Source organism: Ahaetulla prasina, chromosome 2, assembly GCF_028640845.1.
Source record: "Ahaetulla prasina isolate Xishuangbanna chromosome 2, ASM2864084v1, whole genome shotgun sequence".
Classification (NCBI taxonomy): Eukaryota; Metazoa; Chordata; class Lepidosauria; order Squamata; family Colubridae; genus Ahaetulla; species Ahaetulla prasina.
The window spans coordinates 158,721,320-158,737,107 of record NC_080540.1 but is presented as its reverse complement, the minus strand read 5'-3'; the positions used below and the strand labels follow the sequence as shown (position 1 = coordinate 158,737,107).

General features: G+C 40.9%; 1 protein-coding gene across 1 annotated transcript; it reads right to left on the bottom strand.

The window, feature by feature from the left end:
* Positions 1-3,871: 3,871 nt before the first annotated feature.
* Positions 3,872-15,146, bottom strand: LOC131192351 (keratin, type II cytoskeletal 6A-like). The gene is made up of 9 exons (XM_058171414.1): positions 14,547-15,146; positions 12,034-12,248; positions 11,135-11,195; positions 10,790-10,885; positions 9,533-9,697; positions 8,899-9,024; positions 6,741-6,961; positions 6,428-6,462; positions 3,872-5,771 (listed from the first exon to the last, which is right to left on the bottom strand). The coding sequence occupies exons 1-9, from the start codon at positions 15,060-15,062 to the stop codon at positions 5,458-5,460; spliced, it is 1,749 nt and encodes a 582-aa protein (XP_058027397.1). The 5' UTR covers positions 15,063-15,146; the 3' UTR covers positions 3,872-5,457.
* Between the last annotated feature and the right edge of the window lie 642 nt (positions 15,147-15,788).

Genomic DNA, 15,788 nt, shown 5'->3' with positions numbered 1-15,788 from the left:
TGTTCTTTTCTGATTCCATTCTGTAGCTTAACATAATAAACAGGGAGATGATAGCTGGTCGCTAGTTATGGGGCGTACTCATATTCAGTACAGTGGTGGGATTCTAATGGTTTGGACTGGTTCGCCCAAACCGGTAGTTCCCACTTCCTGCCGAGAGCGAACTGGTTTTCTGTTGCTGTGAAAGTGAGGCCACCTGCCCCCGGTTTATACTGACCTTTATTACTACTTCTGAAGCCCAGCTGATTGGGGCGGCAGATTGAATTGGCCCTCCTCAGCTATTTTCCTTCCTCCTTTCCTTGTTTGCAACCCAGAAGTTCAATTTTATGGAAACTGCACATGCACGCTCAGTGAACCGGTTGTTCAACCAGTAGGATTCCACCCCTGATTCAGTAAGAAAAAAACATACTCTTTTTCTGCAGCATAAGACAGAGTTGAGGATTGAGTTTAATACAATATTGACTTGGAAGCAGTGCACATCTTCTTATTTACAAAAGTAGCTCTAGTTTCTCACACTTTAGGATGTTTATTGTGCGACGATGTTACAAGGAAACTAATTCTAGATTCTTACGTGATTACAGCAAGTAACTTATCTTGTACATAATACCAGCCCCAGGGACATCCTACCATAAAAACATGCCTTTAAAAAAGCTTCATACATGGCTAAAATATATGGTCAGATTGGAATTTTCAGCAAAAGAGACAAATTTAATTCTCTTCTGGAATATTGTATCAGGTGTATTCCAATTCAGTACCCTGATTCCAGCTTCAGTTTGGGAGAATTTTTATGCAAATCTGTTTACTAAACCGAACCAGGTCCTCCCATGTAAGTAAATTACTGATACTCTCTGTCCTCCAGTGTTAGTGTCAGAAATCAGATTCATTATCTGAAATCTAATATGGCATCTGGAAAAGATTTTCTACTTCCAGAACTTTTCAAGACATAGATTGATTGGTAAGCCCCATTGTTAGCAAGGCTGTTCTCCCATATATCAGAAATAAAGATTCCATCCCAGTTGGACATTATATATTGCCATATATATAAAAAGGGAGATGAAGGTGACCGACAAAAATATAGACTGATAAACCTTATTGGGATTGTGGCTAAAATATATGCAAAACATCTTTTGAGCAAAATAAAAAGACTGAAAGATTTCTTAGTGAAAGAATAAGCTGAATTTAGATGCAAGTGTTCCACAATAGACAATTGTTTTATTTGATACCGTCTCATAACAAAACAACAAATGAAGAGAAAATGCTTACCACTTTTATAGATCTCAGTGCAGCTTTTGATCCTATAAACAGAAATATTTTGTGAAAGAAATTGGCTAAGTCAAATATGAAAACCAGACACTTATTCTTGGTTAAGGCCCTGTACTCAAACATCCTTTTAAAAGTCCATACTGGTGTAAATCGTTCTGTAACTAAAATTATACCTACCCATAATGTTAGGGTTGTATTCTAACCCCAATGTTTTTTAATCCAAATGTGTATGATATTCCAGGATTCCTGTATGCTTCAGACATGTGCCAAAGATCCATAATAAATTCAATAATATCCTTTTATACGCCAATGAGATGGTTCCATTGGCACACTCAAATAAGCTTGAGAAGTGTTTTGTGAAAAATAAATACCTACTGTTTTCTTAATTTTTTAAACATCAATAAAACTAAATCAAAAGTGATGACATTTCCAAAAGCATGACATGTAACTGGCAACTAATTGGGGAACCAATTGTATAAATAAATTTCTTTAATAATTTTTTTTTACCAACATAGGGTTATGGATAAATGATTTTAAAAGAAGTTTTGCAAGAGCTGAGGCAAGTACTAAAAGATTATATAAATTAATTATAGTTACCCAAGTACCTTGACTTCTATACTGAAGTTATTCAGGACAAAAATAGCCCTAATGCTAAGTCATTTGAACCAGTTCATACCCATTTTTTAAGATGCATACTGGGAACTGATAAAGTGTCAGCCCCTGCAATCAGAGCAGGCACTGGTATCCATTCCACACATGGCCAATCAATAATAATAAATAAATAAATAATAAAAAGGATCCATTCAATAGAGTCTCTGGGCTACCCAAAATATGCTTAACAGAACAGATGAGTATGGCTGAGGCTTATTCCTGGGTAATTGTACCATACTTATCAAAGTTATTTCATAGCTTGAATTTTCTACCTAATATTTATTCTTAACTGTCTTCCAGCCAATTTTTTAAAATAGAAAATCATAGATATGAGTGCCCAAACTGACATGGAATTATTGGCAAAAACCCGATCTCTAAATTGATTGTCTAAGAATAAAACTCTTTTCCAATTCAAAAAAATGCCTGTCATTGAGTTTGTCACAATTCTTAAGAAGGGCCTATTTTAGAGCAAGATTTGAGCTGTTGGATTTCATGGCCAAATATAGCCCTTCCGTCACCTGCTTTATCACGTGAGGACGTGTACATGCAGTGCCCCATATTTTCCATACGACTAGGTAAATAATTGGATGAAATATTTTGAATTAAAAATTGGTAAATATTAGTCTTCTAATGAGTAAGAGTTGGCCTAATCTAAAATCTTCATTCAGATCTTTCCAAATGTGATTGCCTTGAAGATTTCTTTCTTTTTGAATTCGTCAAACAGAACAAAGTTGTGTTATAGAATTCATTATCTAATGGACCTTTAAAAGAGGATTAGACAAATCCATAGACTACAAAGGTATCGATGGTTATTGGTTGCTGTAAATTAGCTCCAAAATCAGAGGTAACACATTTTTGTTGGAAATATTTCTGCTCTGCCGACATCCCAGAGGAAGTTGGTCAGATACTGTGAGAAAAGAAAGCTGAATCCATATAGCATCTTGTGTTTGTTAGAACCAATGTTGACACGACACCGTTTGAAACATTATTTTATAATCTTCCTTCATGGAGAAACTGGAAGAGTTTGTGTAAAAAGATCACCCAGTGTACAGAAACAACTTAGGACATCACTGATGCATTCTTCCATCAGAGTGCAGATCATTTCCACTTATCTGAAGCTTTCATGCTCTACAATGATATATGTTTTCTGGTAGATTTGCAAGAAGTAGCAGAAACTTCTCACATTGTAAGATGTTTATTATGGGGAGGTGTTACAAGAAATTGCTTTCTCCAGATTTTTATGTGGTTATAGTAAGTCATATATCTAGTATAGTGCAACCTATGTCGTCCCAGGTAAGTCTAGGTAAATAATTGGACAAAAATTTTCAAGTGAAAAAACAGCAATTATAGTTTTCTAAGAGCCAATCTGGTCTAGTGGTTACGGCACCAGGCTAAAAGACAGGTATCTATATGTTCTAGCCCTGCCTTAGGCACCAAACCTAGTTTGGTGACCATATGCCAGTCATTCTTTATCTCTCCTAAGTAGCAGGCAAGAGCAAACTATTATTGAAATATTACTAAGAAAAATACAGGAACTTCTCCAGGCAGTCGTTAGGAGCCAGCACTGACTTGAAAGAATCATTCCCCCTCCAAAAAGTCCTCTAATGGCCAAGAATTGAGTTGGCTGGGAAGACCCTTGTTCAGATTGTCTCGAAGCACCCTGAAGATCATAGTTGTCCGAACTCGCCCATCTGCAGTATCATAATTACGACCTGCGTCCTAACTATTGCAGTAATGTTAAGACTATTTTTAATGACTTCCCTCATAATCATGTTTATATTAGGTATTTAAAATAACTAGATATCTATATATCTATATATATAAGTGTGTGTGTGTGTTGTGTGTGTGGTCCAGTATAATTCTGGAACGCCTCGAGCAATTTGAACCAAACTTGATACATAGATGACTTACTCTCTGGAAAAAAATACTGTGTGTGTGTGTGTGGGTGGATGGGTGGGTGGGTGTGTTCCTGCATAACTCTGGAATGCCTGGGCTGCTGAAATGAAAAGGAATGAATTATATCTATAGTGTCAAATAACAGTACTTTTGACAGTGATAGTGTGCCTTTTGGATTCAAGTTCTGTTAAAACACAGCCTGTTGTGCCTTAAAATGGCTTCTACTGTACAGCATAGTGGAGTTGCCATGGTAACGGCTTCACAGTACTCCACAAGGGGGCTGCCTCTGGTAAGGGGGATTGGTTCTTAAAAACAAAAGAAACAAAACCCGGGCAACACCGGGTTATCAGCTAGTATTTTTTATAAATTACAATGTGTACTTTATTGGATACACACCAAAAAGTAAAACCATGTTTCAAAGTACATATTTCAAGCACAAAAAGAAAAACCCCAGAAGATCATGTAGATTATATAAAAATCTTGAAATCTTGAGTTAGATGAAAAAAGGAAAAATGAGAGAACACAAGCCTATCCTCTATACTCATTTGAAAAGCAGAGCGCTGTTGACATACAATCAAAGAAATGGCCTGTCTTATACAAAAGCTGAATATAAAGGAAAAAAATACATGTATGAATACGGGTAGTACTTGATTTACATCCATTCATTCAAGTTTGAAATTACAATGGCAATGGACAAAGGGACTTACAACCTATACCCGAAGTTATGGCTGCTGTATGCCTGGCAGGCACATGAACAATATTTGAGTGCTTTGTAATCTGCCGCCATTAAGACTGACCACAGGATCACTGCAGTTCCCCCTACCCGCCTATCTTCCCTCTCATCCCGCCCCATTGGATCCCTTGGGTCTCCTTCCCCACAGTCATGACTTGTTCCACTTACCGTTTCCAATGATCAGTTTTCCCAAGGAGAAGCAGCCAATGTGCCATGTGGGCTTTCCTACATAGAAACCCCATGATGCCATCCTGGAAGCGGGTGCCATATTGGAAGCTGCTGCGATTCTCACATTCTTCTTGCCTCCAAAAATGGCATCCATTTTCAGAACGGCATTCTGTGGCTTCTGTGGAGGATGACTGCATGATGAAACTCCTTGGGAAAGGTGCCTTTGAGAAAAAGTAAGTAGAGCGAAAAAGGAGACTTCCAAGTGTATGGGACCAAGAGTGGTGGGAAGCTGTTCAAGGGGGTGGGGGGCTTTCAGAGGAGGGAGGCCCTGGCTCAATGCAGGAGAAGTGTGATTTGTGGGGGAGGGGGGTGCTCTAATGTGGGCCTGTGTCTGGTTTCCCAGGGCCTTTACCAGTCTCTAAGGCAGGGGTCTTCAACCTTGGCAGCTTTAAGACTTTTAGACTTCAGCAAAGCTGGCTGAGGAATTCTGAGAGTTGAAGTCCACAAGTCTTAAAGTTGCCAAGGTTGGAGACCCCTGCTTTAAGGGACCCATTGCTCCACTTAATAACCACAAAGGAGAGATTGCATGGTGGTCATTAAGTGAGGCAATCATGTGGACTCAATTACAACCATAAATCCAGGCTCAATTCTGGTAGTAAGGCGAGGACTACTTATACTGCACACAGAGAGAGGTCTAGAAAAGACATTGTTCACACGTTTCATTTTCAAAAGGGCAAGGGATTGGAAGTTTAGCTTATGTGACTTGTTGGAGGAGAAGAGGCCAAATTCATGCTAGAGGAGCTGCCATCTCCGTGGTCCACATTTTCGATGTTACTGCTGCTGCCATCTCCGTGATCCACATTTTCGACGCTGCTGCTGCTGCCATCTCCATGATCCACACTTTCGATGTTGCTGCTGCCATCTCCATGGCTCGCATTTTTTATGTTGCTGCTGCCGCCTCCTCCTACTATAAAGCAACTACCTCCACCCAGGCTAAGGCCACTTCTGTAGCCAAGACCGCTACGAGCAGCTGAACCTCGTGAAACGTGTGAAGAGATAACAGCTGTGAAAAGAAGAGAAAGAGAAGACTGAGCATTTTCTGTTCTAAGAAAGGCAGCTACTTTGGAGAAATTATAGGAAGGGTAATCATACAGACTCTTGTCAAGTTCATCCTTCCTAAAGGACCTACTAACATTCCCCCAACATGAAATGATTTTGAAACCTCTTTATTTATTTTATTTCTCAACAGTGCCAAAGGTCAGGTGACAGAGTATTATGATTTCGCTTCAGATCAAATGCAAGAATTCCAAAGCCGTATGAGACCATAGGATGAAATTACTAACACGTTGTGAGATTTGGTGATGGACCAGAGTTCCTACAGATTTGCGTGTTGCTGTCTGAGGCCTGAAAAATTGGTTGAATTCTGTGCTATGGCATTCTACGGGTGTTTAAAAAAGTAGATAGAAGCAGATGCAGATTTTCACCCCATACATGTGGTACTATGTTGACGTAACATACCAAGAACTCTGCTGTGCTTCTACTAGCCTAATTGCTGCAGTTGTGATTGCAAAACCTACAATTGTATGGGAAGAGACAGGGCAGGAGGGTGGAAGGACAGCACAATTAGCATTTCCCTCCATCTAAATAGGGGTAAGGAGCCACTTAATCACCACTGAACAGCAAAGGTCCTATAATGTGAATATTCTTCACTATACTTACAGATGTTCACTGCATCTGCTGCATCATTTGCCAATCTGTCAGGAAACAAAGCAGAAGTCAAGCATGGGTAGGAATTCAAATGTATTCTGAGCATATACAGCTGACAAAAAAACCCAATGTTGCATGACTATTGTCACTAAGTCATCAAATCCTTAGAGACACTGAAGGATGAACTTCAAGGGAGAAAGACTCACTGTGCCCACAGAACTAGATGCTAATGGGGATGGAATTTTTTGTTTTGATGGAGTTTGAGGACTTCCACCCAAAAAATAGCAAGATCTGTAAAGGTCTATTTAGATGGGCTGTCACTGACCGATATTCTTCTCCTTCTAGGAGCTTTCTGTACATGGCAATCTCAATATCCAGGGAGAGCTTCACATTCATTAGCTCTTGATATTCCTTGACTTGTTTGGCCATCTCTTGCTTGGTTTTCTGAACGGCATCCTCCAGTTCAGCCAATTTCCGCCTAGCGTCTTTGAGTGCCAGTTCACCTCGATCTTCTGTTTCAGCAATCTTTGCCTTTAGGTTAGCACACTTAAGGGAGGAAAGAAAGATAAATTAGCATAGAAGGTCATCTCTTCAGAATGGGAATAAAATATCTTCAGTTATATTATCCCATAAGAAGATATAGTAAATTTATATTGGGCCAAGACAAATCCTTGGGCTTTTGTAGGATCTCCAAGGACACCCCAAAATGTCAAGTGCTTCCTGCTCCAAGCTTTGTAAGCATGGATTGTACTAATGAAATAATATGACTCTATGCAAATTATTCCAACTTTGGAAGAGCCCTTTTTAGTATAGACTCATACAATGATCGGGCCGGAAAGGACCTTGGAAGCCTTCTAGTTGACCCTCCTGTCCAAGTCAGGAGTCCTTATACCATCCTGGGCAAATGGTTGTCCAATCTTTTCTTGAAAACCTCCAGTGATCAAGCACCCACAACTCTGGGAAGGAAGTATTTAAGCTTGCAATGAAATGGGACATTTTCAGTATCCTGTATTGGTTTGTTGTTTCATGACTAGTGAGAGGATTGCTTTTGCAACTATTTCCAGGATAGTTAGTACAGTAGTAGGGTCAGCCATGTGGCTTCTGCTTTAAGCTTGAGGGGATGAAATACTGTGTACATGTAGTCCTTGATTTATGACTTTTTGAAGTTATGACAGACCCTTACAACCCAGTGTAGAAGTTATGGCCTTTATGACTGACTACAGGTATGCTGCAGCAGCCCCCTCTGTCTGTCTCTTTCCCCACACCCCCAGCATCCTGCCCTGGGCCTGCTTCCCACCTCACCAGGCCCCATAAACCCCACATGAATTGTGGTTCTTCTGAAAATGGTTCCCGTTTATGGGATGAAGTCACACAGCCCAGGGATGCTGTGGGGCGGAATGGCCTGCCCTTCTGCCCCAATGCTCCAGGGTTTTTCTAAAGTGTTTGATTGGCGTGAGGAGGAAGGTGGGGTGCCTGGTGGGGTGGGAAACAGTCCTAAGATATGTGGGGACCCCGAGAGAGGGTGCCTCAGGGAGTCAGGAGACCTTGAGAGAACCGGGCAGTTCATTCCTAGGCATGTGCTAGGCCTCCCACACCTGAGGCACCCCATGCGCTGCTTAATGACAGCATTGGGGAAAGCTGGGGTGGGGTCATTAAGCAAGGCACTCACAAAATTGTTAAGTAAGGCGATTACATCACCCCACCTGACAACTGTAACAACTTGCAACGATAATGGGCAGGCTTCATTACTGTCATGTGTAAATGGAAAGTTGAAAGAAGTGTGCAGACCAGAGAAATGATGACAGTTTGCAAGTGCATGTTAGCCAGGAAATTTACAGCTGTTTGGAAAAAAAATAATCAGTATGGGGAAATTATGTGGATAAGCATCATAGATGTTGTGTTATATTTTCTTTTTCAGGCAGGTAAATGTAAATAAGTACATTGTCCTATTTTGTTTCATATATAGTGGTACCTCGGTATTCGACTACTACTAAACTTGTCGATTTTGGTACTGAATGCATTTTCATGCCAAAATGTTGCCCCAGTATTTGTAGTTTCTTTGGTTTTTGGCACATTGCAAAAGGAAGAGGGGTATGAGCACAGAGAGTGGACAGGAAATGGGTCATGCTGGGAAGGTTACTGACAGGAAAAAGGACAGACAGAAAGTTTTTCTCTGGCCAAAACATAGTCGTATGGTAAGTCACCTGGTTTGTTTGGCACTCAGTTTTTAGTACCCATTGTGCCTCTTAGAACCAATTGACGTTGAATGCCACAGGACCAGTATACAGGCGATGCTAATTTTGAGGTTAAATACATGTTAAAAGGTAGCATTATATTAAGGATGAAAAAGTATTTCAACTGGGGAATAATCTGCACTTCAGAAACGAATGGGAAGATCACGACACTGATATTATTTCAGGCCAGAAATGTGGCTGAGCCGTATCACTGTATGATCACAACTTTGGGAAAACACAGTAACCTACCTGCTTTTTCACACCTTCAATTTCAGCTTTCAGTCTCTGGACATGTCGGTTAAGTTCTGAAATCTCATGCTTGGCGTTACGAAGATCATCAATGTGCCTTCCAGCAGTACTCTGGAGTTCCTCGTACTAAAAAAAAGTAGAAAACAGCCACTGTAGCTTTAATTATTATTTAATTGAGTCAGTTTTATTCATTTGTGAGAGTATACATATCTGTTTGTCTACCAGCCTCACCCCATCTGACGCTTCAACGTGCTTTGGAATGCAAATCTTACATTTCCCAGCCAAAAGTCATTGGCAATGCTAGCTGAGAAGATTGGGAAAGCTAGATTTGGTGACCATATGCACTAGATTGGGAAAGCAGGCACGTAAACACTGCAGCAAATTGAAAAACAAATAGGGGGAATCAGATTTTCCTCCCTTGTATTTTACAAGGCAAGAGTTGCCTGCTGTTTCCCTGACTACTAATAGGTTTACAATAAAAGAGAATGAGAAAGGAGAAGAGGCAACATCTCCCTACAACTGGCTTGGCTTTGCTAATTCCAATTTTGGAAGAAAACATTTGGCCCCCCTTTATAGCTTATTCACTGTAAGGCAGCAACAACTCACCCACCGACTTTTATGGATGACTGTTTACCTTGCTTTGGTACCAAGCTTCAGCCTCCGCCCTGCTTTTTTTGGCAATGTCTTCATACTGGGCTTTGACTTCAGCAATGATGCTGTTGAGGTCCAGGTAGCGATTGTTGTCCATGGACAAAATCACAGAAGTGTCAGAGATCTGCCTCTGTAGGTCTTCCAGTTCCTGCATGTGTGATAGGAATAGCCCACTCAGAAAATATACACAAAAAGATTAGGCCTTGGCAAGTACCTAATTCAAAATTTAGAGCAAGTGGTCCTTTCTATTAGATAAGTAAGGAAATTGGAAGGGGTGTTTGTTTTGCATAATTTCTTTTGTTTCCCCAATTACTTTCATTTTTTTTCTAATGGTCATGTTCATCGATACAGTTCATTGATACCGTACAATACAGTTGACCAGAAAGGACAGATTGGGATGAAAGCTGTTTAAAAATATCTATGGAAAATCCAAAGAACTGCACAGGGCACAGAATTCCCAACACTCCCTTCCCCCCAAAAACCATCTTTGTCCTCCAACTTGTTAAATTTAAGAATCCATTGCCTAAGTACAATCAATTATTTGTAACTTGTACAAGAGAGTTTTGGGGTTACCAAATACATGATCCATGTTTTTGTTTAATAAGACCATTTATTTTTAGATCTTGGGATTCTGGAACTTCAGGAATTCTTACATAATTCTTAATTAATTCTGAACCTATTTTGTAATGCTTTGTGTTCTTTAAATTACATGAGGGATTTTCAACATCTTTTGATTTAATTCAACCCAGGGTGCCAAACTTAATATTGAGGGCCACATCAGGGTTGTGTTTCACCTCGGGGGGGGGGGATGGGCGTGGCCAGCTCGATGTCAGTCATGTTGGCACTAGAGCATTCTGCCAGTGAAAACTAAGCTCCGTTTTCGTTGGCAGAGTCATTGCGGGCCGGTCCTTCACTGTTCCTTCACCAGGATGGCCAGATCTAAGCACCTTGCATGCCAGATTCGGCCCACAGGCCATGAGTTTGATACCCCTGAATTAACCCTTCCTGCCTGCCTGCCTGCCTGTCTGCCTTATTTCCTTCCTTCCTCCCTCCCTTCCTATAACTAAATATGCTACAAATTTCTTTTTTTAGCAATCTTGTTTTTCCAGGGGTGAGTGAAACAGGATTTCTCACAGGGAAACTATTTCTGGAAGGTAAATGAATATGGTAGCTATCTCTTTGGCAGTACATATAATTGCATAATAGAGCACAGGTCAAAGAAAATACTACTGAGGCTTACCAATTCATGTAGGACTCTGAGGAAATCAATCTCCTCAACTAAAGATTGTAGTTTAATTTCTAGTTCTGGTTTGACCATGTAGGCAGCATCCACTTCCTAAAAAGAAAACACTGGATTTAAGGACAAGTGATTAAAGGACTACAGAATTATTAATCCATTTTTGCTTTCTGCATATTATTCAATATTAAAATATGTATACATATGTACAGTATGTATGTATGTTTTATGTATGTATGTATGTATGTCCTAATTGAGGTAAATGTACTTGTTTCTGGGATAGTCCCACCTTTTAACATCACAGCAAGGGCTGCCTTTCTGCAAAGTAGCTAGACTGCAAATTCTCACCTTCTTGAGGATTACAAAGTCATTCTCTGCTTCTGTACGCTTATTGATCTCATCTTCATATCTATTTGGGGAGGAGAAAGCAATAACACCTACTTAAAAGAAATCTAGTAAAGCTGGTGCGATTCTTAAATGTTTTTAAAAGGCTCCTGACAATACCCCAGAAGCGATTCTCAATTGTGGCTAGTTAATTATCACAAAACGGTCTGAGAAAATTTCCTTTCTTACTCAACTGGACTTACAAGGCCTGAAGGAGGACAAACAGATAGAAAGATGGACACAGTTTTGAGCATTTCTACACAATGTCATTCCCGGCCAGCATTCTGCAGTTCAGGATGGCTTAGGTCTGCCATACCTGGACTGGACAAGGCTGAGCAATCATGCAACGGCAGCAAAGAGTTAGCAGTCTTGTGAGTCTCTGTGTCAATGTAATGATCATCTGAATTTGCGCAACCTGGGAATATTAACTACGCTGAGATCCTAGGGAGTTGAAATCGACATATGTGCAGAGCACCACCTGGTAAACCACCTCTGCACATTTGTCTTTAACAAAGCCTGCTGTGAGGTATTTAGGTGCAATATAAGCAAAGGGTATAAAAGCGGGCTCAAAACCTTAAGAGCCAGTTTGGAATAGAGGTTAAGGCACCAGGTTCGAAACTGAGAGATTGTGACTTTTAATACTGCCTTAAGTACAAAACCAGCTCAAGGCCTTTGGGCCAGTTATTCTCAGCTCTAGGAAGCAGGAAATGGCAAACCACTTCTGGAAAACCTTGCCAAGAAAACCACAGGGGCCAGTCTGGCATAAAAAGAAAAAACAAAACACCTGACTTGCTGGCATACACATGTATAAAAGAGGGAGTAAGATGAAACTTGGAGCAAAGCTGAAGGTCTGAAAGTCTTACTTGCTCCTGTAGTCCTCCACAAGGTTTTGGGAGTTATGTAGCTCTCCATCCAGCCTTATTTTCTCCTTTTCCAGATCATTCAGCTGTGTCCTAAGATTGTTGATGTAAGCATCGAAAAGTGGCTCAATGTTACTCTTCACAGTTTTCTGCTCATGTTCCTGCAGCAGAGCCCATTTTGTTTCCAGCACTTTATTCTCTTGCTCAAGGAAACGCACCTGGAGGCAGAAAGACCCAGATTTTTTGGGTGGGTGGAGTAGGGGAATTAAACGATCAATCCCCTACAATGTTTCTCAAGTTATCTTGATTTGCTCTTAAGCAGATTGTAAATATTGCTTTTCTCCTTTTAATACCCTGGATAGATGCAGAATATATTAAGGGAATGTGGATTGGAAAAAGGTAAGCATTATTTTAAAACTGATTCAGATTAACAGAGTTGGAAGGGACCTTGTAGATCATCTAGATTCTAGTCCAACACCCCACCTCACCCTGCCCAAGCAGGAGACTCTAGACCATTTCTAACAGATGGCAGTCCAGTCTCTTCTTGAAAGCTTCCAGTGAATGAAGCTCCCACAACTTCTGAAGGCAAGCTGTTCCATTGGTTGATTGCTCTCACTCTCAGAAAATTTCTTCTTATTTCCAGGTTGAATCTCTTCTTGTTCAGTTTCCATCCATTATTCCTTGTCTTTTTTTTTAATTTATTTACATTTATATCCCGCCCTTCTCCGAAGACTCAGGGCGGCTTATATTGTGTCTGGCCTTCAGGTGCTTTGGAAAATAATGTGACCCCCTCTGTGGCATCCCCTCAAATATTGGAACACTGCTAGCATGTTGCCCCTGGTCCTTCTCTTCACTAGACTAGCCATGCCCAGTTCCTGCAACCATTCATCATAAGTTTTAGCCTCCAGTTCCCTAATCATCTTGGTTGCTCTTCTCTGCACTCTTTCTAGAGTCTCAACCTCTTTTTTATAGTGTGGTGACCAAAACTGGATGCAGTATTCATAAAAAAAAAATGTTTTGGGATGCAGTATTCTTAGTGTGGTCTTACTACGGCTTTATAGAGTGGTATTAGCACCTCACTTGATCTTGATTGAATACCTCTGTTAATGCAATATAGGATTGTATTGGCTTTTTTGGCTGCCACTGCACACTGTTGGCTCATATTTAATTGGTTGTCCACTAAGACTGGAAAAAGAACCATCAATAATATGCTCATAGTTGAAAATGCACAGGATCGCAAAATCTTGTAAGAAAGGTCAAGCTAATACATTCCATGTCATACTATAAAAACAGAAGTTGGATTCTGAAGAAGTAAGGAGTACTGTAAAAGAGTACTGCCATTTTTTGAAATTTTGTGCTAGAGAAAACAGAGAATATCACGGATAGCAAAGAAAAAAAACCCAGTTACTCATGAAACAAATCAACCAAAAGTTTTCATGCAAGAAACAAATAACCAGGTGTAATTTATCTTATTTTGGATACATTACGTAAATATCCAGCTCCCTGGAGAAGGTTATAATATTGAGAAAGGAGGAAGAAGACAAGCAGCAATGTGAGTAGATACAGAAGTAATGAGTACATCTATTGGAAGAAATGAAGATCTGATTAGGGACAGATCAACCTGGAAAAAATCTATGAATGTCATGTTGCTAAGAATCAACACTGCTTATCAGAGGTGGGTTTCAGCAGGTTCTGACCAGTTCGGGAGAACCGATAGTGGAAATTTTGAGTAGTTCGGAGAACCGGTAGTAAAAATTCTGACTGGCCCCGCCCCCATCTATTCTCTGCCTCCCAAGTCCCAGCTGATCGGGAGGAAATGGGGATTTTGCAATAACCTTCCCCTGGAGTGGGGTGGGAATGGAGATTTTACAGTATCCTGCCCATGCCACGCCCATCAAGCCACGCCCATCAAGCCACGCCCACAAATTTGAAACCCACCACTGCTGCTTATGGTGTTCAACTCTTAAGCCTTACTTTGTACACGCTTCGAATGGGATACCTACCACTTCCATATCCCATATTACTCATCAAAACTCAGTTCTCCCTCTCATATTATATGCTAAATTTATCCAGAATAAAGGCTCATAATCATGCCTGCCAAAATGGTTTGATGCACTTCATATCCCACTTACTTCTTAAAAATACAATCTGTTCATAAAGGATAAGGATGAAGCCATTCTGATTAGCTCTCATTTCCTCTGTCACTATTATATAGTGAGAAACTCTATTGGCCTACTGAGATTCACGTTAGAGAAAATATGATCTGAATTTTTCCAATTTCCCTTTCTGCAACAGGAAAAAATCCCCCATGGCATTCCTCCAGTCAAGTTGCTGTTGCAAGCACAGCAGCAAAACCAGGCAAAATTGGCAGCTGTGTAATCTCATCTAGCTGGTGCCAGGTAGTGATAAATAACAGCTGTAATGACATGAGCAAAAATTGAAGTGGAGCTGGAGGAAGGCACTTGAGTTCTTTCCCAATCTGTGGCAAATAAAAGAAAGCATTTATTTATTCTCACCTTATCTATGAAGGAGGCAAATTTGTTGTTGAGTGTCTTGATCTGCTCTCTTTCTTCTTTGCGAACCTTCTCTATGTTGGGGTCAATCTCCAGTTTGAGAGGCGCCAACAGGTGGGGATTGATAGTTACTTTTTGGATTCCGCCTGGTGGGCAAACTGGGAAGCAAGGGTCTCCTCTCCCTCCACCAAAACCAGCTCCACCTAGCCCATAGCCTCCACCAATACCACCACCAACAGCATAGCCGCTATTAACTCCACCACCATACCCATAGCCTCCACCGATGCCACTGCCATAACTGCCTCCAACCGCGATTCTCCTGAGTCCACCAAGATTGTAAAGGCTTTGGCTGCCAAAACCGGCCCCACCGGCCCGGCCCCAGCCAGCACCTCCAGTGCCACAGCTTCCACCTCTGCTCACACTTTGTGAGCTCCAGTTGGTGCGACACAAGTTAGGTCGGATGGCAGATGAGTTACTGAAGCCTCTCCTCTGAATTCTGATGTTGGCTCGGTGAGACATTTTAACTGGTAATGAGCTGAAGAACAAAGATGCAGAAAGAGGTAGAGAGAGAAAGAGAGGACACAGTCTGCGAAGCAGAGACAGGTGTAGTTGTGAGCTCTAGGTTTTAAATTTTCTTCTTTTATTTATATTGTCAAGGAAGTGGGATTGGTTGTGATTGCAGTTGATCATCTTTCTGATTAAATATTGCTGGGCATGCCCTAAGGCTTTTGGAATTGTGACATCACTGTTTTGCCATACATGCTCCACACTAAGGCTAAATGGTGGTGCAACCATCTAAGTCCAGGGTTCTCAATGTTTTCTTGCTCGTGACCCCCTTCTGAAGCTCATTTATCTCTGGCTCCCTCTCATATCTGCTTTTATTTATTATAAGCAGTAGTAATTTTCAGTATTTATGCCACTGAGATTAGCACAGATAGTGAAATGTGAGAATAACGACCTATTGATTATTTGCCTGGCAGATAAATTTGGGTGGTCCTCTCAAAAACCTACTGTGATCCCTTAGAAATATGGTTCACCACTGATCTAAGCCATTGTTAGTTGGCATTTGGGAATAATAATTTCCTCACGTTTTTCCCTAGATCAGGAGTGTCAAACTCAAGACCCGGAGGCTGGATCCGGCCCACAGGGTGCTTAGTTCTGGACCACGGGTGTCAGGCTTGAAGTCTGAATGCAAAAGATGGCTTCTTTTGGCATCATGGCCCACGGTGTCTCTGCCAGCGAAAG

Excerpts from the sequence above, each read along its gene's own strand:
- LOC131192351 (XM_058171414.1), bottom strand. The coding sequence starts at position 15,062 with ATGTCTCACCGAGCCAACATCAGAATTCAGAGGAGAGGCTTCAGTAAC. Across the intron at positions 9,698-10,789 it reads TCAGAGTCCTACATGAATTG|GAACTGGAAGACCTACAGAG; the intron begins GTAAGCCTCAGT and ends TCACACATGCAG. Across the intron at positions 6,962-8,898 it reads TTGAAGGTGTGAAAAAGCAG|TGTGCTAACCTAAAGGCAAA; the intron begins GTAGGTTACTGT and ends TCCTCCCTTAAG.